We start from the raw sequence: 23952 nt of genomic DNA on the forward strand, positions 1-23952 counted from the left end.
ATATCCATACTTGAAGTAGAAAAAGCCATCAAAGGCTTGAAATGTGGAAAGGCAGCAGGAGTAGATGATATTCGACCAGAAATGCTGAAGTATGGTGGTATAAGAGTCTTACAGTGGCTGCACTGCATAGTTCAGAAAGCCTGGACAGAGGGACGAATTCCCGATGATTGGAGTAGAGCTCTCATAGTACCCATATATAAAAAGGGAAATAAAACTGAATGTGAGAATTACAGAGGTATTTCCCTACTGAGTGTTCCTGGCAAGATGTATGCAAGTATACTTGAGAAACGGTTGAGAAGAATTGTGGAAGAAAAGCTGGGTGAAGAACAAGCTGGATTCAGGCCAAATAGAGGCTGTCAGGATCAGATCATCACTTTACGACAAATAATCGAGAAAGCATGGGAATATAACAAAGATCTGTATTTAAATTTCGCCGATTTGGAAAAGGCATATGACAAGGTGCCAGGAGAGAAGCTATTCAATACGCTACAGTTATATGGTGTCAATGGGGCATTATATAAAGCAATACTTAGTCTTTATTTGAGTTGTAAATTAGCAGTTAGAATTGAAGGAAGTACAGGAAGATGGTTTAATGTTAAATCTGGTGTGAGACAAGGATGTACATTATCCCCTCTGTTATTCATTATCTATATGGATCACATTATGAAGGAAAGTGGTATTAAACATGATATCAAAATTGGAGATGTTAATGTCAGCTCTTTGCTTTATGCAGATAATGTTATACTTCTAAATAAATCTGCTACGTCTGCAATATTCTCTGACTAAATTGAGTAACTGTTGTAATAAATATGGTATGAAAGTCAGCAATAAAAAGACAAAGACAATGAAAATAGGCAGAATCATTGAAAATGTCAACTGTGTTGTGAATGGAGAACCTGTGGAACAAGTAAAACATTTCAGCTACTTAGGCACGATTTTTACTGAAGATGGTAAATTAAATATAGAAATAGACAACAAAATCAGCAAAGCTGGTATGGTGGGAAGTCAATTGAATAAATTCATATGGAATAAGAGAGAACTTAGTCGGAACACTAAATTAGCTGTATACAAGACTGTGTTCAAACCAATTTTAACTTATGGATCTGAGAGCTGGGTCAGAAGTAAAACACTTGACCAAAGACTAGAGACCGCAGATATGAGAGTCCTGAGAAAGATTAGAGGCGTGAACAGATGGCATCAATGGCAATATCATATTAAAAATGAGGATATTAGGAAAGAACTTGACATTGTCAGCATCCAGGAATGCGTTAGCAGAGCTAATCTCAGATGGTATGGTCACTTAAATAGAATGGGAGAGGAAAGATTAGCAAAACAAGTATTCTCTGCCAGGTTGGCAGGAAAACGACCCAGAGGAAGACCAAGATATAGGTGGATTGATACGGTACAAAGTGCCTTAGACGATAGAAATATAAGATCTGATAATGTTGGAGTCTTGACAAGTAACAGACTGATTTGGAGGAAAATTGTAGATTGGAAGTTAGTAATGATGTAATTTTTTCATGTAGTACTGTCATATCCTGTACACCCCTTGAGGGTACATGGCAGGAATTTGATGATGATGATGATGATGAAGCAAAAAAAAAAAAAAAACAGAAGCATTATAAAACAACTGAAAAAGTCTGACTTTAATATGAATAAAATAAAAGTTCTTAAACTGAACAACAGCAGCAAAAAAAAAAAAAGCCAGTAAAAAATTAAAATTGATCAACATGCAGTAGAAGAAATCAAAATTTTACATACTTGGGAACTAATGTTGATAGTGAAAGTGTACTGACAAGATATAATACAATTACTGAAAAAGTAAATACAGTGTTCAAAAGACTGAATAATATATGGAAACCACTCAAATATTATAATAAAACTAAAATAAGATCTTCAAAAGAAATATCAAGAACATATTATTACAGATCAGAGAAATAGAAATTAATAAACAGGAAGGAAACTAAATTAAATAATTTTCAAACAAACTGTTCACAGAAAATATTAAAAATATCCCCAATGTAAAACAAATGATAAATTATATAAACAGAGAGAGAGAGAGAGTTAAAAAAAAGTATCAACAGTGAATTTAAGAGATGCAGATGGAATGGATTGATCATGTAAAGAGAATGGACAGAGGAGAGATTCCAAGAGTAACACTAGCATGGATCTCCTAAGGAAGAAGGAAAAAGGGAAGGCCAAAACCAACTTGGCAGAGAATGACAGAAAAAGAAAGAAGGATACTAGTTGGGAGAGCTGGAAAGATTGGAATTTTCAAAGAGACAGGGGTTTATTGAAGAAGATGAATAGGCATGTAATAACCTAATCTATCTGTTTTTTATCTTTATGATCAAAGGTAAAAACATTTTAGAACCAATTCATCCTTCATGTCACACATTCCCTAAAATTTTCTCTAATGAACATTATGCAAGTTTTTCAATCCATTTTAACATCTCACCTTAAGTGCGATTATGTTCTCTTGTAATTATGTTAAAATCATCCACTTTAGTATAAAGGCAAATTTTATATTGTACAATTAATGATACATAATACTATTAATTCACACATAATACATAATAATAATAATGGTGCAATTGGAAGAATAGCAGAACATTGCGCGCTTCGATTGGAAAAGACCTGGGTTCAATTCTCGTCATGACAAGGGGAATCCTTATATGAACTTTTTCAGTTGAAGGTGAGTTAGCTGATCTCATATGGTGGTAGCAGGGTTTTTTCCTCCCAGAAACTCCGTTTATTCATCCCGCATACAGACAAATCGACTTTCAGAACACATGCAATTTAGACAAAAAATACTGTTGTTGGTGATGATGGGCGATAGATGGCATCAATGGTAGTAGTTGGAGAATTAAGTAGCAGTGGAGGGGATGAGATTTAGTGAAGTAGAGTAGTGTGCCTTCCCACGATGATTCCTTGAACTCCCTGGAGGTGTCACATAATAATAATAATACATTTAATCAGAAAACCACAGAACACGTTAATGGTTTTAATTACCTAGGAACATGCAAGAAATTAACATAAACCGGATTGTATATTGGTCGAAGGATTTTAATAATTGATACTAAGTAAAAAACACCAACAAGTTTCGCCAACTTAGCTGTCTGGCTTCATCAGGGTGTATAAAAGAAATACAAAACAACTTAAAACTATTTGTGAAGGAATGAACCGAATACAATTGTATTTTTTACAAATACAGAAGAACGCGTGCATGGAGCGTGTATGATATCAACTGTTGTTATGCAGGAACGTTCTGTAACTAGCAGCAAAATTTAACTCTAGCATGCTTAATGATTTTATGAGGGTCTTCCAAATATCAGCTCGAATTAATCCTTGATTTCTATTGAGGTTGTGTTTAGAATGGATGACTACCATAGCTTCCTTTATGTTTCGGAAGCGGAAATCTTCTTCTAAATAGGGCATAGAGCTTTTGTCCCATTCGATGGTATGGTTTGTCCTCAAGAAATGAAAGGCTAACCTAGAGTTGTCTTCTCTGTTGTTGTTTACATCTCCGACGTGTTTTCTTTTTCTTATTTCCAAACTTCTTGAGTTCGGCCCAATGTAATTTAATCCACATGAACAAGGGATGGTATAGACACTGCCATATTTGAAGAAGGCATAACTGTCTTTCGGAGATCTTAAAAAGTGGTGGATAATCTTTATTGTTGTTGTTGTGTGAGTGGGGGGGGGGGTCGCAGAAAAGTATCTTATGGATCAGTATTTTTGGATAACCATTGTCTATCAGGGTTTTTGATATATGGGATAATTCATCTTTTTTGAGATCTTTTTCTTCTGTTGAGATACAAATCCACCATTGCCATTGCGTGTATGATACAACTTGTTGTATCATACACGCTCCATGCGTTTGATGTACGGTTCTTCTGTATTTGTAAAAAATACAATTGTATTCGGTTCATTCCTTCGCGAACAATTTAAGTTGTTTATCTCTTTTATACACCCTGACAAAGCCAGACAGCTAAGTTGGTGAAACTTGTTGGTGTTTTTTACTTAGTGTCGATTATTAAAATCCTTCGGCCAATATACAACCCAGTTTATGTTAATTTCTTGCATTCATTAGATGGTCGAAAATAATATAGAATCCTTATAATTAGGAACATATTTGAGTTCAAATTTAAATGACATAGCAAAAATAAAACAGACTCTGCTTGTTCTCCATACTATGGAGAGCATGGAGAATCTGTTTGAATGATGAATAAATTGAATAAACTTTGGAAAAACAACAAAATTCCTACAACTCTAAAAATAAAATTATACAAAAATATAATACTACCAACAGCTCTCTACAGGGCAGAAACTTGGATCTCAAAAAAAAAAGTAGAAGAAACTCTTAGCTTTTGAAATGAAATGCTTCAGGAAATTCGACAGAACTCATTGGACAGAACATAAAACAAATGCATAAGTGCTGCAAGATTTGAATATCCTTAACTCAACAATTCTTAACATAGTTAAAAAGCATCAACTCTGTTGGTTTGGTCACACTGTGCAAATGGAACTGGAGATACTGTCACTGATATTTGAAGACACTATGGAGATTACAAGATCCAGGAGAAGACCAAGATTAACCTGGCATAAAGTCCATAGAACCACATTGGACTTTCAAAACTGTTAGCATATGAAAGAGTTTGATTTGGAGAGAGAACGGTGGAAGACTCTTATCCACATGAGATTCAACCTGTCTTGAGGATGGAAAAGAAGAGAGAGAATATTTGTAATGATTAAAACAGTTAACATTCTATAATAGATTAATAAATAATGGAACAATTAAAGTGGGCATGTGTAGTTCTGTGGAAGTGATAGCCACCTTGTTGAAAGTTTTTCCACTTGGTTATACTATAAATTAAAGATACGAAGAAATTATATACTTGATTTAATCCTTTATCCAAGTGTAAACAAAGTATCCCATAATGCAAAGCATGTCTCCTTGGGGACATGTGTAATGCTATGCATTATGGGAAGGGTCACTACCAAGACCAGTTTCGACCTTTATTTAGGTCTCATCAAGTGGGAGCCAAACCCAGAGGTGATACCAAGGTTGAAGTAATGCAGAAATCATATTTTCATATGCAAGTTGCAAAAAGGGGGTCACACCTTATTATTATAATACTCTGGATTAGAGATAGATAGATAGTTGTTGAAAAAGGTGTGACACCTTTTGGCAACTTGTATATGAAAATATGACTTCTGCATTACTTCAACCTTGGTATCACCGCTGGGTTTGGCTCCCACTGATGAGACCTCAATAAAGGTCGAAACTGGTTGGTGGTTTGATTCTGGGAGAGCAGAGTTTTTGCTCCCTTAAGGTTTTTGCCTTAGAGAACTTTTGAGCATCTAGGGGTTTGGATCCTTTGGGGTGGCCTATATTAGGGCTTCTTTGGCTGATGCTTTTCCTGGGATATGAGTGGTTCTGCTTGGTGATAGGGAAGCCTGTCACTGAGTTAAATGATCACTCAGGTTGCTCATTGTTGGGTGATCTGAGTGATCGCATGAGCTTTTGGAGAGGTAACCCTACACTTAAACAGGGAAACCGGTCTGGGTAGTGACCCTTCCCATAATGCATAGCATTATACATGTCTGCAAGGAGATGTGCTTTGCAATTTATAGTGCTAGCTACCCAAAGAAAGATCTAAGTTCAATTCTAGTCATGACTAGAAAATCTAGTTTTAACCCTTTCTTTGACCGGTTCCCATGTTAGTCGATCTCTAGCTAGGACAAGCAGCTTTTTTGTCCCATAAATTCAAGAAAATTGAGCATAGAACCCACACAATTTCAGATAATAAATATATTGTGTTAGGGACCATGGGATAGCAGTACTATCTCTTCACCAGATGCTGTTTGTAACTAGTGACAGTCTTGAGCCAGGTTGGCCAAGTGGTCAGCATATCCACTCTCCAGTCAAAAGGCTGCAGATTCGAATCCAGTCGTGGGCATGGATGTTTGTGAAAATACTAGTGGTGGGCAGTAGATGGTGTTGGTGCAGATGATGCAGTGGAGATGGAGAGTCGTAGAGTAGGTGCCCTCCCTCGATGAGTCTTTGGACTCCCTGGAGGTGTCGTGTAATAATAATAATCTCTGATTGGCTACTGGTGGGGATTAAACTATCCTCAGTCTCCAAAAAGTTAGATATGACTGTCTACTCCCTACAGAGCCTAAAAAGGTGTTAGCAGATTCATTATTTTATTTATTTTGGAACTATTAAAATATTTAATGTTAAGTAATATGATGATTATAGACATTACTCCATCGCGGTTTTAAATTATAGGCCAGAAGATAAGAATCTGGAAGAGGATGTCTACAGAAGAATTATTTAGACTTGCAGGCAATTCTCAATCCAGCAAGCACTGTTATAACAAATTACCAAATATGCTCCAACTGGCATCAAACAGGCATGGTGCTATTCAAAAGAAAATTCTCTACAGCAAACTATCCACTATAACAAACTACTATTGTTATTTGTACAAGTTTACTATAGTGAGAGTTAAATATATAACGATTAAAGAAATCAACATGATAGCTCTGTACAGGAAATAGATGCATTTTGTAACCAAATGATAAATTAGGCACTTGTCAAATATCATATTTCAATTAATTGATATTTGTGAATATTTAACTTTCATATAATAGACTTAAGCATAGTTTATGTATGTATACATGTCTTTTCTTCACATTAGTACACATTATGTGTGCATGAGAGAGAGAGAGAATGTTGTTATATATGTATATATGAAAACAATCAATGTTTTAAAAAACTTGGCATATTTTCACACATACCTTTTTCATTGAATGCACCTTCATTAATTAGAGGTTCCAAATCTTTCAATGTAATTTGATTTCTATCTTTACCATCTAACCAGTACTGAAATGCCAACCTAGTAATATCATGGCCACCAGTGTTACTGTAATGAAATGAAATTTACAAAAGTATTAATAAAAACAATGTTCACAATATTTTTAATTAACCCAGAAAAATAACAATGATAAATCAACTGGCTGAATACTTCAAGAAGTTTATTCACATAAAGTTTGGAATTCATTTAACTCTATTCAAAACTCAAATGGCCTCATATCTGTTATACAACAGACAGTTCTACAGTGATTTTTTTATTTACTTTTTAATAATGACCCTACAATACAACTGTGGACAAGTGATTAAAAAGAAAGAAGTAATCTACATATTTCTTAAAAAGTTGGAGATTGTAATCAATGGGAAAAACAGTAGAGGGGAAATAGGTGGATGGAATGAAGGAATATGATAAGAAGTTCATTTGGTATGTTTAGAGTTGGATAGTAAATGGGTGTTGATCAGGGGCTGTTCTAGTTCTTACAAGATTAGAAGCAAGGGGAGAAATGATAGCAACCATTTCAACAGAGTAATATCTATAAAAGTACCTGCAAAAAAGGAATAATTTTGAAACAGAGCACCTATAGGAAAGTGACTGGAGAGAGTCTATGAGAGAGAGAGAGGTCACCTGTTGGAAGTTTTTCCCCACTTGGTTAGACTATAATAAATTTGGTTTAATCCTTTATCCAAGTGTAAGCAAACACCTGAAGTATCTTCAGGACTGAGGCAACTCGTGGTAAAGGTAGACCAAGCTCTCATCACTCATTGTCTTAGTATCTCCCATAATGCAATGCACATCTCCTTGCAGACATGTATAATGCTATGCATTAAGGGAAGGGCCACTACCCAGACCGGTTTCGACCTTTATTAAGGTCTCGTCAGTTTGAGCCAAACCCAGAGATGGCGATACTAAGCAGAACATAGAACGATAATGGTTTGATGGGTGAAGCATAAATGCTTTTCATAATCCCCTTTGTCTGAGAAGGAAAGTTCTTTGAGTGGAGAGCTTTAAGCTTGCCCTGAAAGGGCAGTGAGATTAGCTGTATTCAGCTGACCATAGAATTGACTTGGGTCTTTTGTATTTGCAGAATTCTGCTTCATTGTAGTCTGAAGCTTGCTTGATCAGCGGGTTCGGATGATTATTTGTCTTGATGAAGAACTTTACTGCTAGGTCATGGAGGAGGGATGAGATGTAGGGAATGTTGACTTCTTTGTGAATCTGGGAGTTTCTGATAAACCATGGGGCATCTAAACTCATTCTCAGGCATTTGTTATGTATTCTCCGCAGATTTTTTGAATATTTGTATTCGAGCTATGGCTCCATGCAGGAGATGCGTAAGTGATGACTGGACGTATTACCATCCTGTATATGAGTAGTTTGTTCTGAGTGTCCAGTTTGCTTTTTCTGTTGATCATGGGGTAGAGCTGCGCAATTACTTTGGATGTCTTCGAGCTTATGTGTTTTATACGACTGGTGAATTGTAGTTTTAGTTTTTTGTCGAGCATTACGCCGAGATACTTGATTTCACTCTGCCATGGGATCTTAACTCCTAGTAGATGTATGTCTTCCTTGGTCTGAAACTTCTTTCTAGTGAACAGTATGGCTGAACTCTTCTGTGGGTTTGCTTGGATCCTCCAGTCCATCAACCATTTCTCTAATGTGTGAATACTGCTTTGGAGTCTTTTGATGGCTAGTTTGGGACTGAGAGATCTTGCTAATAATGCAGTATCATCTGCATATAACGCAGTGATTGTTGAGCTTAGGTTTTGAGGGATATCAGCTATGTAGATAGAAAACAGCAGGGGGGGGGGGGCAGGAGTGAACCCTACGGCACACCTGCCAGGACCTTGTGTCTGGTTGACACAGTTTCATTTATTTTGACTTGCATGAATCTGTCTTTGAGGTATGAGTGAATCATTTTTACTAGATTAGTTGGTATATTGAATGTGATGAGCTTGTAGAGAAGACCCTGATGCCACACCTTATCAAAAGCCTTCACAGCATCTATGAAGACTGCAGCTGTGTGGAGGTTCCAGTTGAAGCCTTTGGTGATGAATTCGACCAGTCTGTGAATCTGTTGTACGGTAGTGTGGTTTTTTCTGAATCCGAACTGCTCATTAGGAATAATACCTAGTTTATCCATTTCTGATTGAAGCCTTGTAAGGATGACCTTTTCCGCAATCTTTCCAAGGCTGGACAGATGACTGATAGGTCTGTAGTTTTCAGGGAGCTGGGTGTTCTTTCCAATCTTTTTGATTGGCGTGATATCTGCCATCTTCCATGTTAAGGGAAAATATTTGAGTCTGAGAATGGCATTGATTATGTTGACTAGATGCACAATGGCTTTTCTGGGGAGTAGTTTGATTATTTTGTTTGTGATTCCGTCTTGACCTGGAGCCTTATTGTTGTTCAGGTGGTTATGATATTTATAACTTCTGCTGGAGAAGTGGGTGTGACAGGTTCTGGGTCATCCTTTTGTTATGTTATGGCCTGCTTGACTCTGCAGTGAATCTTGTAGATAAAAGATTGATGTTCAAATTTTCATACGAGGGGTTACATTGAGTTTCCAAGCTGTCTACCAGAGCCTCTGCCTTTTCCTTGTCAGTATGGGCTATTCCCTTCTTGGTCTGAATTGGGGGTAAAAGTTGCCTTTTCGTGCAGAGGGTTCTCAAGAACTTCCAAATGGAGTTGACATCTGGGTTTAGCTTTGTCAGCTTGGATTCCCAATCTTGGTTTCGATGTTTTTGGAGAGCTTCGCGAACTTGTCTATTTAGTTTATTCAGATTTGTTTTATCTTGTGGGGCTCTTGTGTTATGGTACCTCTTTCTGGGTTTGTTTTTCAATCTGATTAGATCCACGATTTCCTTGGGGATGCGACCACTAGGACTAGGATGAAAGACTGTAGTTTGGGTGACTGACTTTATTGCTTTTTTGATTTGACTGGTTAGGTTGTTTACAGCAAAGTCTATCTCCTCTTTAGTGTGAATAACAGGGACTGGGCCAATGTGGTCAGGGAGAATTCTGGACAGCTTGTCCCAAGATATGAAAGAGTGCGGATGGAAGAATTGCTCTTGTGTACAGAGTTTAAGCAGAATGGGGTTGTGGTCGGAAGAAAGTTCATTTAATGTTTCCAACTGATACTGGTATCTGATGTTTTTGAGGATGACTATGTCAAGTACACTGAGCTTCCAGCTGAGCTGTGCTGGGTGGGCTCTGTTGGTCCAGCTACAACAATAGAATTTTGTATTGAGTAATGATTTAGAGTTCGACCTTTGTTGTTGATTGTGGAGCTATACCAGCTGTATTTTTGGCATTAAAGTCACCAGCCATGATGATGGAGTCTGTGAAGCCAAAAATGGTGTCCAAGTCAGATACCAGTAATGGAATGCTGAGTGGATTGTATACAGCATAGATTCTGATACTGCTAGCATTGTTGGTATGAACAATGCCTGTTATCTCTAAGTTCTTGGTTTGCAGATTTGTCAGAACATTGTGGCTTAGGTAGTTTTTAATGTATATGGCTGTACCTCCTCCACTGCTGGTGAGTCTGTCTGTTTTGTACATAATATAGTTCCATAATTTGGGTTTATTAGCTGGCCTGAGATGTGTTTCATTTACTAATATTATGTCAGGATTATGTCTGTGAGTGAACTCTTACAATTCCAGAATTTTGTTACTCAGTTCATTTGCGTTCCATGCAGTGATCATGAGAGAGTTGGGGTGGAATTTTCTTTTATTCATTATTGAGGGCTGTCAAAATTGAGTGGGTACCTTGTAGGAATCTTTTCGTGGAGGATGGCAAAGGATTTGTCATGCTGAATTCTTGTAACATGGTAGCTAGTGAGGAAGTTAATACTGATGTTAGATTAGAGCTTATTTGTTAATATGGGATGGAACAGCCTTAGTTTGTGTGGCCTCTGCATAAGGTTTGGTCATTGCCATTCTAACAAAAGACGTAGAACTACAGAGGACCAGATGGATTTTGACTCCATTTTGATTTTCAGGAATATGAGATTTTATGTTCCTAAGGGCTGATGTGACAGGGGCCCATTTGTCCTAGTCCATTAGTATAACAGGTGGAACCTTTTCAGTGTTCCTCGGGACATCTGGTGTTGGTGAGTCTTCATCCATCTGGTCCTCTGTAGTTCTACGTCTTTTGTTAGAATGTTCCTCCTGTAAGTTGTTTTGACAGGGGGATTTTGGTGACAGAGCAGTAATGAATTCTTCTTGTGATATCTCCTCCTCTCCATCCTGATCGTTAGTTTGAATGTACTGCTTTATAAAACCCGGCCAGTCAGATTCAAGCTTGCCTATTATGAGTTTCAGTACCTCTAGGAGCTGCTCCTTATTAAGGATCTGGATCTGCTCCTTGATGTTTTCCATATTCGAGCGGCGATCTCCTGCTGGCAGAAATTGTTTAACAGTCGTATATGTAATCCCACAGTGGCTAGGGGCCTGCCAGAAAAGAATCTTGTAGACCAAGATGGTCTACTAGCAATATATAATCCTGCAGGGTTAGGGGCCTGCCAGCAAAAGTCCTGTAGACTGAGTTGGTCTACTAGCAATATTTAGTCTCGTAGTGTCCTACTAACTGGGGAAAGGAGTATCAGTATCTCACTTGGCCACAGATTGGAAACCTACCGCCCTATAAAACCTTAAATCCATCATTGGTCCTCATTGCAGGTGGGGCCTGCTGGCCCATTTGACCTCTTGCATGTTTCATGCAGAGGGAATCAAACTGTGTCAGCACCAGTGCAATGTGATTTCTGAGAACATTGTATGCAATCTAATCAGACTCGGTCTAAAATAATACGTCCGTTCTCATCAAAAGCCAAAAGCAGAATCTCCTCCATTGTGATACTAAGGTGGATGCAACGGAGAAGTCATATTTACCTATACGAGTTGCCAGCCAGAAGGTGTCTCACCTTATTATTAAATTACTCTGGATTTAGAGAAAGATGTTGGAAGTTATTTTACACTTGGTTAGACTATAATAAATTTAGTTTAATCCTTTATCCAAGTGTAAGTAAACAAAGTTTGCACCTGAAGTATCTTCAGGACTGAGACAACTCATGGTAAAGGTGAACCAAGCTCTCATCATTCCTTGTAATTTAAAAAAAAAACAAGATGTTGGAAAAAAACTTCCAACATCTTTCTCTAAATCCAGAGTAATTTAATAATAAGGTGGGACACCTTTTGGCAACTCATATAGGTAAATATGACTTCTCCATTGCATCCACCTTAGTATTGCCATCTCTCCTACTGACGAGACCTCAATAAAGGTCGAAACCGAAAGTGGCCCTTCCCTTAACCCTCCTACTGGTCAAGGTGGATGAAATAGCAAGACTACTCCAGACTTTTTCATGGATCAAAACTTCATCGGCATTCTATCTTTTATCAAGTATTTACCCTCCTCCGCTGTTAATCCCTTAACGGCGATTTGAGAGCCATTAGCGGATTAACTGTGTTCGAGCGACTTTTGTGTCACTTGTCTTTACATGTACTCTGTTACTTCGAATTTTCTTCACTGTACTAGGATATTTGATCGTTTTTTTTTTTTTTGCTGAACAATTTATTTCTTGTCTCTCTTTCCAAAAATAGAAGTTTCACACTGCCAAAATAAATAATCAATCCTGAAATGACCATAGATCAGCCTTTGCGATGAATATACTTTAGTAATAGTTAATTTCCTCCACTTTACAGACAGTATAGATTATTTTTCGTGAATTTGAAAATGTTTGTTTATGTTTAAAATATTTTGTCAAATATTTATATTTTTAAATAACATTTTGCTTTCTTTCTTTGCAAAATATCTTTATATGGATTGTCACATTTCAATTTCAGGAATGATTTTTTTTTTTATTTTTTATTTTTATTTTTTTTTTATGAACAACAAATGATTATAAACTGCATTACTAGGTTTCCAATATTGTATCTTTTTTAGTATCAAAAATTTATACCTAATGGTATTTTATCGGAGACTCTTCGCCTTCTTCTTTTGCTGAAAATTGCAACAGAGGATTTTTTTTTTTTTTTTTTTTTTTTTTTTTTTTTTTGTAGGATGCACATTACTATAATATCCAGTGCTTAACCACTGTAGATATGTTGAAAATATAATAGGAAGGATATCCTGTATGGAATGATTAAAAATTTATGCTCATTTTTAGGATTTTTTACTGCAACATCCCCCTCTCCTGTCCTGGAACTGAGTTGCATAACTACTTTAAATTTCTATAGCTTTGAAAGCTATCAGACGGTATTCAAAATCTCTTATTTCAGTTTACCGTTTTGACAAAAGAAATAAAGCAATAATATTGTTGTATATCGAAGCTTCTAATTCTGTACTCTTTCTTTGAATCTGAAATCAGCGGTCTGCTGAAGTTATTCTAAGATTTAGAAATACTATGCTGTATTTTCAACATGTAAAACCCACACAAAGAAATTTCAATTGTGTTATTTCTGTTTCCTTTTTTTTTTTAAAAAAAATCTAAATATTACTACTTCTATTTCTGCTGATTGCTATTTCTGAAATACGTCTTAGAAATGCTGGACAATAATCCTCTTGCCTAGAGGAAAAGCTAAACGTCTTAGATTACTCTTTTGAGAAACACAAGACAGAAAGTTTCCTAGAAGTCACACTAAATTGCCTCAAGCAAGAATGTGTTTCGTTTTCTGTTGTTCAGATATCCAACACAGTAAAACTGACATTTCTTTTACAGGCTGATGAAGTATTTATGTCAAAAATGATTTCTTTATTTATAGTGATCAGTTTCACTTTTATTATCGAAAAATTCTAAATTATTTGATAATTATCTTGAAAAAAATTACTGCTATTGCCGTTGCTGCTTTTGCTTGCCATCTCACAAATGAATTGTATATTGGGTATACTTTCTAATATTCCTTTTTGCCCAGTAACAAGTTGTAGACTAACGGAGATTACCAACCCCCCCCCCCCCACCACCACCACCACCACCATCACTGGGACCAGATCAAAAGAACATGCCCAGAAAGCAGCACACTAAAGTACCTTGTGCAATAACTGAATATTTTACAGGCAGAAATTCCTTGTTCTGTTTTTCCATCTTTCTTGATTAGCAGACATTCGAAGCATATTCTGATATTGCATTTGTAGGATGACAGTGTTTTTAAATATTAATTTCCCCTATTAGCCAACGTCACGTAACTTTCTGATTTATAATAATAGGGAAATAATATGTATATTTTCTTATTTATAATTATCAAAACTTAGTTTCTGTGTCGAAAAAATTAAACGTTACGTGGAACAATTATTAAGGAAAAATCACGAATGAAATAAAAACTGTACCTATGTTTCACAACAGCTTTCGGGTGTCTGGTTATGTTGCAACGGGAGGGGGGGGGTGATGCTATCAAAGTCGAAATAAAGTTCATTTGTATTGTGAAAGGAAATGAAATTTCACATTTGATGCATTTGATATACATATTTTGAATGATAAAAATAAGCAAATGTATCGCTTACTTTAAAAATTGGAGAATAAAATATCTGAATTATGCAGTAAATATCTATAACTGTTAATTTCATTTTGTAATGAATTATACAGGGAAACCAAGAAAGTTAAAGTACAAAGAACAGTAGATTACTATATAATATAAAGAAAAAATTTAGTGATATGATTAAAGAATTTCACGTTATTCTCTATAAAGCAAAGTTGCTTCAGCGTGTCCTAAAGGAAATCTGTGAAGTATTATTCGATTTCGATGGTTTTGTACAAAAATAAAAATAATATAATCTGGAACATCGGCAGCCGGTTTTCTTTTCTTTTTTTAAAAGAATATTTCAAATAATTATCGTGAATTAATTTCTTCGAGAACAAAGAATAATGTTTTGTCTAGAAAGCGATTAGAAAAAAATTAGTGCAAAAAAATTAAAAATGAAATTGGTTCTCCAAGGTAAGGCAATATTTAAGTGAAGAAATTATGCAAGACCTTTATTTTGTCCAGAAATTAAAATTGTATTGTACAATAAAAAGAGAAAACAAAAATATAAATAATTTCTCTATTTTTAGTCTATCCTATATAACTAAAATTCAGTTGACCAGCATAGAACAAGGATGTGTGTTTCTTGTTATAGGCAACTGAGAGGTAGCTAGGAACGTGAGATAATCCGATTAACCGTTCTCTTCAGCGTGAGGGTTTATCACACCTTCTGATGGACAGGATGGTCAAATTGCACTTCTTATCCTGGTTCTTTAAACAGGTGGGCTGAATCATATCCAGATTTAGTTGGACATCTATAGACATCCTGGCCATTTGGAAGGTTAATGCATAGCATTATACATGTCTGCAAGGAGATGTGCTTTGCATTATGGGAGATACTAAGACAAGGAGTGATGAGAGCTTGGTCCACCTTTACCACGAGTTGCATAAGTCCTGAAGTTACTTCAGGGGCAAACTTTGTTTGCTTACACTTGGATAAAGGATTAAACTAAATTTATTTTAGAGAGGTCATCTATTAAGCAAATCACTCTCTTCTGTCTATCATCAAGAATTCTTAGAGAGGTTTGGGTGCACCACAGAAAATGTGAGACCAATGTTCCAAGGCTGGTCAGATCTGAGACAAGCATTAGGAGATGAATAGGAGAAAATTAAGTAATGAAAAAAAAACAACAAGTTTTTCAAAGGCTGAGAAGGATAGTGATAATGGTTGTAACAGGATAATCTAGAAGTCAGCCCAAGAAGGAGAAAATTGATCTTGACTGGATACCAGAACATTATCAAAAGCAAGTGGGAGTGAAGTAGGATCTTTTTTTGTAGGGAGGAGTTTTAACAGTATTGAACTTCACTAAACTGTCTTCACTTTACTTGGGAATGGTGAGGAGATCAGTATTTAAATCATTGGTTAAGAATGAAGCTTCAATTATCTGAATGCTACAGAGCTTCCCTGAATGAAGAAGAGGAATGGAACGTACTGTCATCGGCAAAACTACAAACAGAATTTGAAGTTCGAGAAGATCACTGATGTAAAGGAGGGAGAGCATGGGAGAAATCTGAGGAGATGAAGCTGTCACCATGCCACACAATGAATGACTAGAGAGGAAGATCATTAAACAGTAGCTGGTTCAGAAAGCTGTGATGACAGACATGAGATTTGAAACATTGGGCAACCACATGGGTTTCTCCACATCTTTCAATGGCCTATGTCCAAAGGTGAGTAAGGTTAACGAGATCTGCTGTAGAACAAGAATGGTACAATCCATATTGATGATCATTCATTAAATGATGAATCCCTATGTAATGAAGAAGCTGGTTGAAAATTATTTTCTCCATTGCCATTGAAAGTACCAAGGAGAGAGCAATGGCACAATAGTTTCATGGCTGACTTGTATGGCTTTTTAGGTACAGGCTGAATAACATCTTGCTTGGAGTTAACCTACCAAATGTTCCTTTATCTTCTAGAATAAATAAAGGAGATAAAAGATAAGTGTTAATTGTAGAGTGCAACTGGAGGAATACCATCTGGACTGAGAGACTTATCAATATCAAAATTAGGATTTTTTTTGATGTCCTTCTGGTTGAAGATCAGAGAAGGCATGTAATGGACAGTTTTTAGTAGTGCAGTAAGTGATTCACCTTAGTCGTCTAAATAAAAGTTGGAGTAAAAGACTGATGCTAAGAGGTGGAAACAAGGAAAGGATATAGCTATGCCAACAGCCTTAGAGGGAGGACTAGAAGATTCGACCGCTAGTTGAGCAGGAGACAAGTTTATTGCAATTTCCTTCTTATGATGTCTGCTTTGGAATGAACTGATAACTTTTTTATATTCAGGCTGTAGTGTAAGATGAATGAGAAGATGGAGTTTTTGATTTGAGCCACTGAACATATGCTGTATCTTTGTTATTGACTGCAAACGCACATTTTTTTTATTTTATTTTGTTTTTTTTTAGATAATCAGAACTTGGGATAAGAGTTCGGGGAGGAGGGATTGCAGTGAAATGGGGAATGAAAGTCTGCATTCTAGTGTGCATTCTTTTGGTTAATAGTTCAGCGTTTTAGTACATAGGGAAAGCAAAAACAGTAATATCACTATGGAAAAGAGGTATAAAAATTATTGTTTTCACTCTCCTGATTCAAACACATGCACTGAACTAATAACCGAAGTAATCCACACTAGAATGCAGGCTTTCATTAACCACTCCACTGCAAACTGGAAAGTCATTCCAGTTGGCATCTTTGCAGTGCCATAGAGTATAAGGTTGAGAGTGGCTGGGAGAAGAAAGATGTAGAAAAGGAAACTTGGGTAAGATTATGGTTAGAGCTGACAAGAGGGAAGCAACCAACCACAGTATTTGGAGGGAGAGCTGTGAAGACAATGTCCAGGGAAGAATGTGTTGGAAGAATGAGGACTGTTTAGTAATTTGGTTGGTAGGTTAACTATTTTTGATAGATCATGACTGATGGCAAGTGATTTGGTTTTACTTTATAGCTTGATCTGTGAAGTTAAAGAAGGGGAGCCAGTTTATGTTATGACCAGAGAGATCTCCTAGGAAGACAATCTCACAATTTGGGTGGTTAGATTGTATGAAATAAACTTTCAGTGATACATAGTCAAAAAGGACAGCATGGTTGTCAGAATTAGGGAAATGATAAAGGCAGCAAATAAAGGCTATAAAGTGAGGTAAGGAAATCTTGAGCCAAAGTAAATTGAAAAGCAGGAATTCCAGGTTGTATGGATAGCCTGGAAATGATTATCTGATTTGACAAAAGCACACTTTCATCCCTTTTTTTTTGCAGAATACATTATGCAGGATGTAGTTGGATAATCGAGGTGGTTAATGATGTTTGCCACAGTGAGAGAGTTAATTGTATTGAAGATTACAATGAAAACTTATCTTAAATTATTCTATTCAATGAAAAGCCACTGCAAATGAAAATTTGTGTTGTTTATCAGTTCTCAGGCAATAACTTAAAGATTTATATATTCATGATCTTGGAATTATTGGTGAAAAATGATTAATGAGTAAGTATTATTATTACATGGGAACCTCCATGGAGCCCAAAGACTTGTGGTAGGTACACAGAGATATTGTGTGACTATCACGAGCAAGATATTACGCATTCACTGACAGAGCAATTGCAAATGCCCCAGCAATCCATTCCACACATTCACCACTCTCCAAGATAGAACATGTGTCTATGTTTTAGTTCATATGTTTCGATGAACTAAACTTTGTAACCCACAAGCCTTTTTAAGATCTGCCAACCAGATAGTAGGTAGTCTTCATTTCTGTTTTTAGAATGAAAATCCATACTGGACTTTACATTGCTGTTCTTTCACACAATCATACTTGTCAAAAATCTGGTAAACATTACACTGAGCACACTCTCTCTACTGTACTGAAATTTTCATGTTTTTAGAGTGTTTAGTGTTTTTATAACATTTTTATTGAGATATTGCAAGATGGTGTTAGTTATGAAACATATAAGGAACAGACCAGAATAGTTGTAACTGTTGTTCGGAAAGCTTAATCTGATTATGAAAAGAAACTTGCTTTAGAATATATACCAAAAGAATTCTATCATTATGCTGCAAGTAAAAGAAAGAATGAAGATGAAGAATTACTCCAATGAATGCAGATGGTGTGAGGGTGATGCAGAAAAGATTGTTCAACTAATGAATGTCCAATTTGCTAAAGCTATCAATCTGGTGTATGCAAAATTGAGTTCACTGCTATCTCTTCAATGGATGAATAAATTCATGTGTATGAGGAGGTACTGCAACTGTTGCACAAACTGAATAAGAATTTCTCAATAGGGACTAATGGGATATCAGCATAAATGCTAAAAGAGTTCAGCTGTACTGGCAATTTCTTAGACCAGGAATTTGAGTAAATAATTTGAGTTTCAGAACAGGGAAGATTCAACAGGAGTGGAGAGAAATTTACTAAAAGAAGGTCGCGTATTAGCAATTTGCTCATATTTTATAATGATGTTGCGACCAAGTTGGCTGTGATAACATTGGATTTTGCTAAGGCATTTGAGAGGATACCACATGAAAGGCTGTTGCATAAACTGGAGAATATGGGATTAGAATATAAACTCTTGACTTGGATCAGTGGATGGTCGACAGGCAGGTATTGAAAAAGTGGTATATGGTGGGTGTGAATCTGCCAGATTTAATACTTTGAGTCCTAGAGTTACTGTGACTTAAAGTCCTATTGACGTAAATATACGTCGATAGGACTTTAGTGCATAACAAAAGTTGCAAATACAACTCGGAAAATAATTGCGATGTTGAAGCAAACCTTGACAAGTAAGGATAAGGAAGTCATTTTACCTCTTTATATGGCCTTGATAATACTGCACCTGGATTATTGTGCATAGATTTGGTTTCCCAGGTTCCAAGGGGATAAAGAAGAGTTACAAAGATTTTATCCAGATTATGGGATTTAGTTTATGAGAGAGACTGCAAGTATGTGGTTTATAGACTCTGGTTAACAGGAGAAAGAAGAGTGATATGATAGGGGGGGGGGGGGGTCTATAAATTATAGACCTCTACAGCGGTCTATAAACTTTTGAATGAGTGTTATACGATCTTGTCTGATGAATCTTTTTGTTATATGGAAGGTGGGAAGAGAACACTGGAGCATCCATGGAAGTTAAGTTTGTTTGCAGTCAAGCAAGGGGCAAGAGCTAGGTTTTCTCACAGAGGTGGGTGAGTGGAATAGTTTGCCTTTAGGGATAAGTGAGTGCATCTAGTGTGAATGAATTTAAGGGAAGATATGACAGCTGGTTTGGGAAATTTATAGCCTCTCTTGATGAGTCCTTGACTCTCTAGAGGTCTCAGATAATAATAATAATAATGTATGGTAATCCCAATGCCAAGGGTGGTGCAAAGACTGATGTATCCAACTACTGACTTATAAGTATCTGGTGTGTGATTGGAATAGACTGTCATTGGATGTTTTGTGTGCAAGTAGTGTAAATGAATTCAAGAAAAAGTATGACAGCTGGTGGAGGTGGCTACCTTAATGAGTATGACTCCCTAATAATAATAATAATAATTAGGAAGGTAGCAAAATGTTCTAGAATCTTTTGAAAAAGCTTAATGGAAAAATGGAATCAGAAATAAAGGTGATGTGAAAACTGAATGATAATCAAGGTATCTGGCATAATTACTTTGAAAAATTGCTAAATGAAACATGAATAGAAAAGTAGCAGAAAATTTTCAATAGGAGTACACATTAGTACGAGGTAAAAAAAAGCCTTCAGAAACCTAATGTGTAAAGACAGCTGGAGTAGATCATATATGACCAGAAATGCCCAGTGGCCACAATGCATAATTCAGAAGGCTGAATTCTAGATTAGTGGAGTAGAGCTCATAGTATAAATCTATAAAAAAAAAAGGAAATAAAAGTAATCAGAGAATTACAAAGGAATTCCCTACTGAGTGTTTCAAGTAATATTTATGCAACCATACTTGAGAAAATCCTGGTGTGGTAGCTGGGGAATAAGAATAGCCGGATACTTGTGGCTGTACAAGAAATGAGATGGACAGGAGAGGGGATTATGGAAAAGAAAAATCATATTTTTTATAGCTGCCAAAAGAAAGATCACATGTTTGAAACTGGTTTCATTGTAAACAAGAGGATAAAACATCTCATCATGGACTTCAAAGCAAAACTCACCTCTAATGTGTAGGTGAGGAATTAAAGGACAGTTTTTTAACTACAGTTTTATCTGTGCACATGCTCGAACTGAAGAAAACAATGATGCTCAAAAAGAGTTTATTTTATGATGAATTAGATAAGATTTATGGGGAATGTCCAAAGAGGGATGTAAAAATTATTATAGGTGATTTAAATGCCAAGATAAGCAAAGAGAATGCACACAGGAAAACCATTGGGAAATATAGTTTAGATAATGAGACTAATGAAAATGAGACTAGATTGATAAACTTTGTTTCTTCAAGAAATATTGGTAGCACAATGTGTAATCATAAAGATATTCATAAAATGACCTGGAAGTCTCTTGATGGAGACACTTTTAACAAAATTTATCATCTTTTAATACATGCAAGACACCTATCCAATTTGATGGGTGTTAGAACCTACAGAGGAGCAAATATAGATTCTGATCAATATTTTATTATATCAAAGATTAGAAGCAGAATCTCTAATGCAATGAAGATATATGGGTCCCATGCTAGAAAGTTTAATAAGGAAAGATTGAAGGAATTAGAAGTTAAAAGCCAAACACGGTGAGAGAATCAGTGAAAACCTGTCTGGTCTAACCATTGGTGAGAGTGCTAATGAAGCTTGGGATATTCTTAGGGATGTCATAGTGACAACAGCAGACATAGTATTAGGAAAAGTCAGTAGAGTTAAGTATAACTATTGGTTTGATGCAGAATGTGAACGTGTGACTGTATTAAAAAAAGAGGCATATAAACAAATGCAGCAAAGGAACCATACTCGTGAAGCTGTGGAGGAATATCATTTGGCTAGAAAAGGAATGCATAGGAATAGAAAGAAGAAACACTATGAGGAAACTCAAGCAATTGGAACATTTCAGAAGTCAAAAGTTAAATAGTAGTCGGAAAGATTTCCAGCCTAGAACATTATGTAGGGATAAGGAGGGTATAATTTTGAGTGGGAATGAAATGATACTAGGAAGATGGGCAGAACATTTCGATGAACTTTGAATTCAAATATATGTGTCAATTAGATGATAGAGAAGAGAGCCAAGATCTAGAAGATGTTGAACCAGTACCAACAGATGCAGAAGTGGAGGCAGCTATTAAAAAACTTAAAAAACAATAATGCCCCACAAACGGATAGAATACAAGCAGAATTAAAATTAATTAAAAGTGCAGGTATAGAATACTTCAAGCAGCTGTGTCAACTCATCAACAAAATCTGGATTAATGAAACAATTCCAGAAAGTCAGTACAAATTATATCATATACAGACGATATCAATATTATAGGAAGGACACGAAAAGCGATAGAAGAAACTTTCATCAGTTTAGAAAAGGCAGCAAAGAAGATGAATTTACAGATTAACCAAGAAAAAAACCCAGGAGAGTCTTCTTAACCAGGTTAAGAAGACTCTCAAAGTATTCCCCTCCATCTGTGGAGGATATCCTTCTCGGTTGTTAAAAGTGCACCATCAGAGGCCTTAATTGCCCTTGCTATGCATGATTTCCTCCCTTGAAGGCGGCGGATGGTCTGCCAGAATACTTTGTTTGCATTTGCATAGGATGAGTCTAATCTTTCTCCAAAGGATTCCCAAGCCTTCTGCTTTGCTGTCTTTACTGCCTCAGCATACCGCAAATGCATCTCGGGTGACCTGACCCTAAGCCTTATTAGGTAGGACTCCTTTTTTGCCTGGACAGTTTTTTGGACTTCTTGGTTCCAACAAGGTGTCCTTTTCTCACTGCCCGTTGCCACGGCGAGCTGCTTTCCCACAGCATGAGAGTGCAGTGGCAGTGACAGCTGTTCTGAACAGCTTCCACTCCTCCTCAACATCTGCAGTATGCTTGGGAATCTCTTTGAACCTGAAGGAAATGTCATCTGCAAATTCTTCCTCATTTTCCAATGCCTAGCTCTAGATAGGCATTGGAAAATGAGGAAAATTTTCCAATGCCTGGAAAATCTAGCTCTATACTTTATGTAAATGATGTTACAGTCCTGAACAAATCAGGTGCAAGTCTCCAGAATTCTTTACCCTTGAATAATTACTATAACAAATTTAGAATGAAAATCAGCAATAAATAGACCAAAACTATGAAAATAAGCCAGAACATGCCATATTCCAGCTATTTAGGCAGAATTTTTAGTGAAGATGGCAAATTAAATATAGAAACAGACAACAGCAGCCTAAGAAAAGTTGGTATGGTAGGGAGCCAACTGAATAAATTTATATGGAATAAGATAGCAATTAGCCAAAACACTAAACTAGAAGTACAAGACAGTGTTCAAACCAATTTTAACTTATGAATCTGAGTTGAATTAGAAATAACTCAACTTGCAATTCATCAAAAACAGACTACAGATATGAGTAAAATAAGGGGATATGAACAGATCACATCAATGACAATCATATGAATAATGAAGATTATTAGCAAGGAACTTGGCAATGTTAACAGGTGTCTGATGGCAGGAAAATGACCCAAGGAAGACTACAAACTAGGTTGGTAGCCAGAAGTATTCTAGAAGATAGAAATATATACCAATATTGGAGTGCTGACAAGTGACATACTAATTTGGAGCAAAACTGTTGATGAGAGATTAGTAACGATATAAACTTAATTGTCTGACATTGTCAGAGTATCTCCTGTACACTTTGAGAGGTTCATGTCAGGAATTTAGTGATGATGAACTATACTAGTCATTATTATAATTACACGGTATTACATTAAGAATGATGTATAAAAATACTAAATTGTCATAATTTAGAAACTGCATTCTTATTACAGTTAAATCATGTTTTATTATACAGAATTTTATATAAAGCAAAACTAATTTAACAAAATATAAATTACCTCAAAAAGATAAAGATAGCTCTCCTAAAATCCACTCCTTCAACATGCTCATGATAATCAATAAATGGTTTCAATGCATCAATTAAACCAACTGGTATCATATCCATCTCATCAAACACGAACAGTGACTGAGCACACTCCTTAACATGATTAATTATTTCCCTTTGAAGGTTAAACTGTTTGGAAATAATTATAAAATTATCTTAATTTTACAGACAATACACATTCTAATACATAATAACATATAGTGAATGTTTATATCATACTATATTGAGTAGAATAGCAATATTCTAACAAAGTGGTTCCCAACCTTTTTCCACTTGTGTACCCCTTTTAAACCCATTTCTATAAATTGTACCCCTTGTTTTTAAAATAACTGTTTTTAAATATTGACACTTTTGTTTAATGCCTATCTCAATGTAAAATAGTGGAAATGAGGTAATTGGTTGGGAAAAGAAAATTACTACACTAAAAGTACAAACCACAGGTTTAATTTTACAATATTCGTAACACAGAAATAAGTATAGCTTCATGTTAAATATTGATAATGATGATC

General features: G+C 36.0%; 1 protein-coding gene across 1 annotated transcript in view; it reads right to left on the minus strand.

Annotated features, from left to right (window-relative positions):
• LOC150106304 (torsin-1A-like) overlaps positions 1–23952 on the minus strand; it is a 75896-nt gene that overhangs the window by 12279 nt on the left and 39665 nt on the right. The window contains exons 3-4 of the mRNA XM_090392337.1: positions 23397–23572; positions 6805–6929 (exon numbers count right to left, since the gene is read on the minus strand). Coding sequence (XP_090248463.1) covers positions 6805–6929; positions 23397–23572 — 301 coding nt within the window. The remainder of the gene's footprint in view (positions 1–6804; positions 6930–23396; positions 23573–23952) is intronic.

The sequence above is a fragment of the Typopeltis vanoorti genome, chromosome 5 (genome assembly GCF_054136105.1).
Source record: "Typopeltis vanoorti isolate ZY-2024b chromosome 5, IOZ_Tvanoo_1.0, whole genome shotgun sequence".
Lineage (NCBI taxonomy): Eukaryota > Metazoa > Arthropoda > Arachnida > Uropygi > Thelyphonidae > Typopeltis > Typopeltis vanoorti.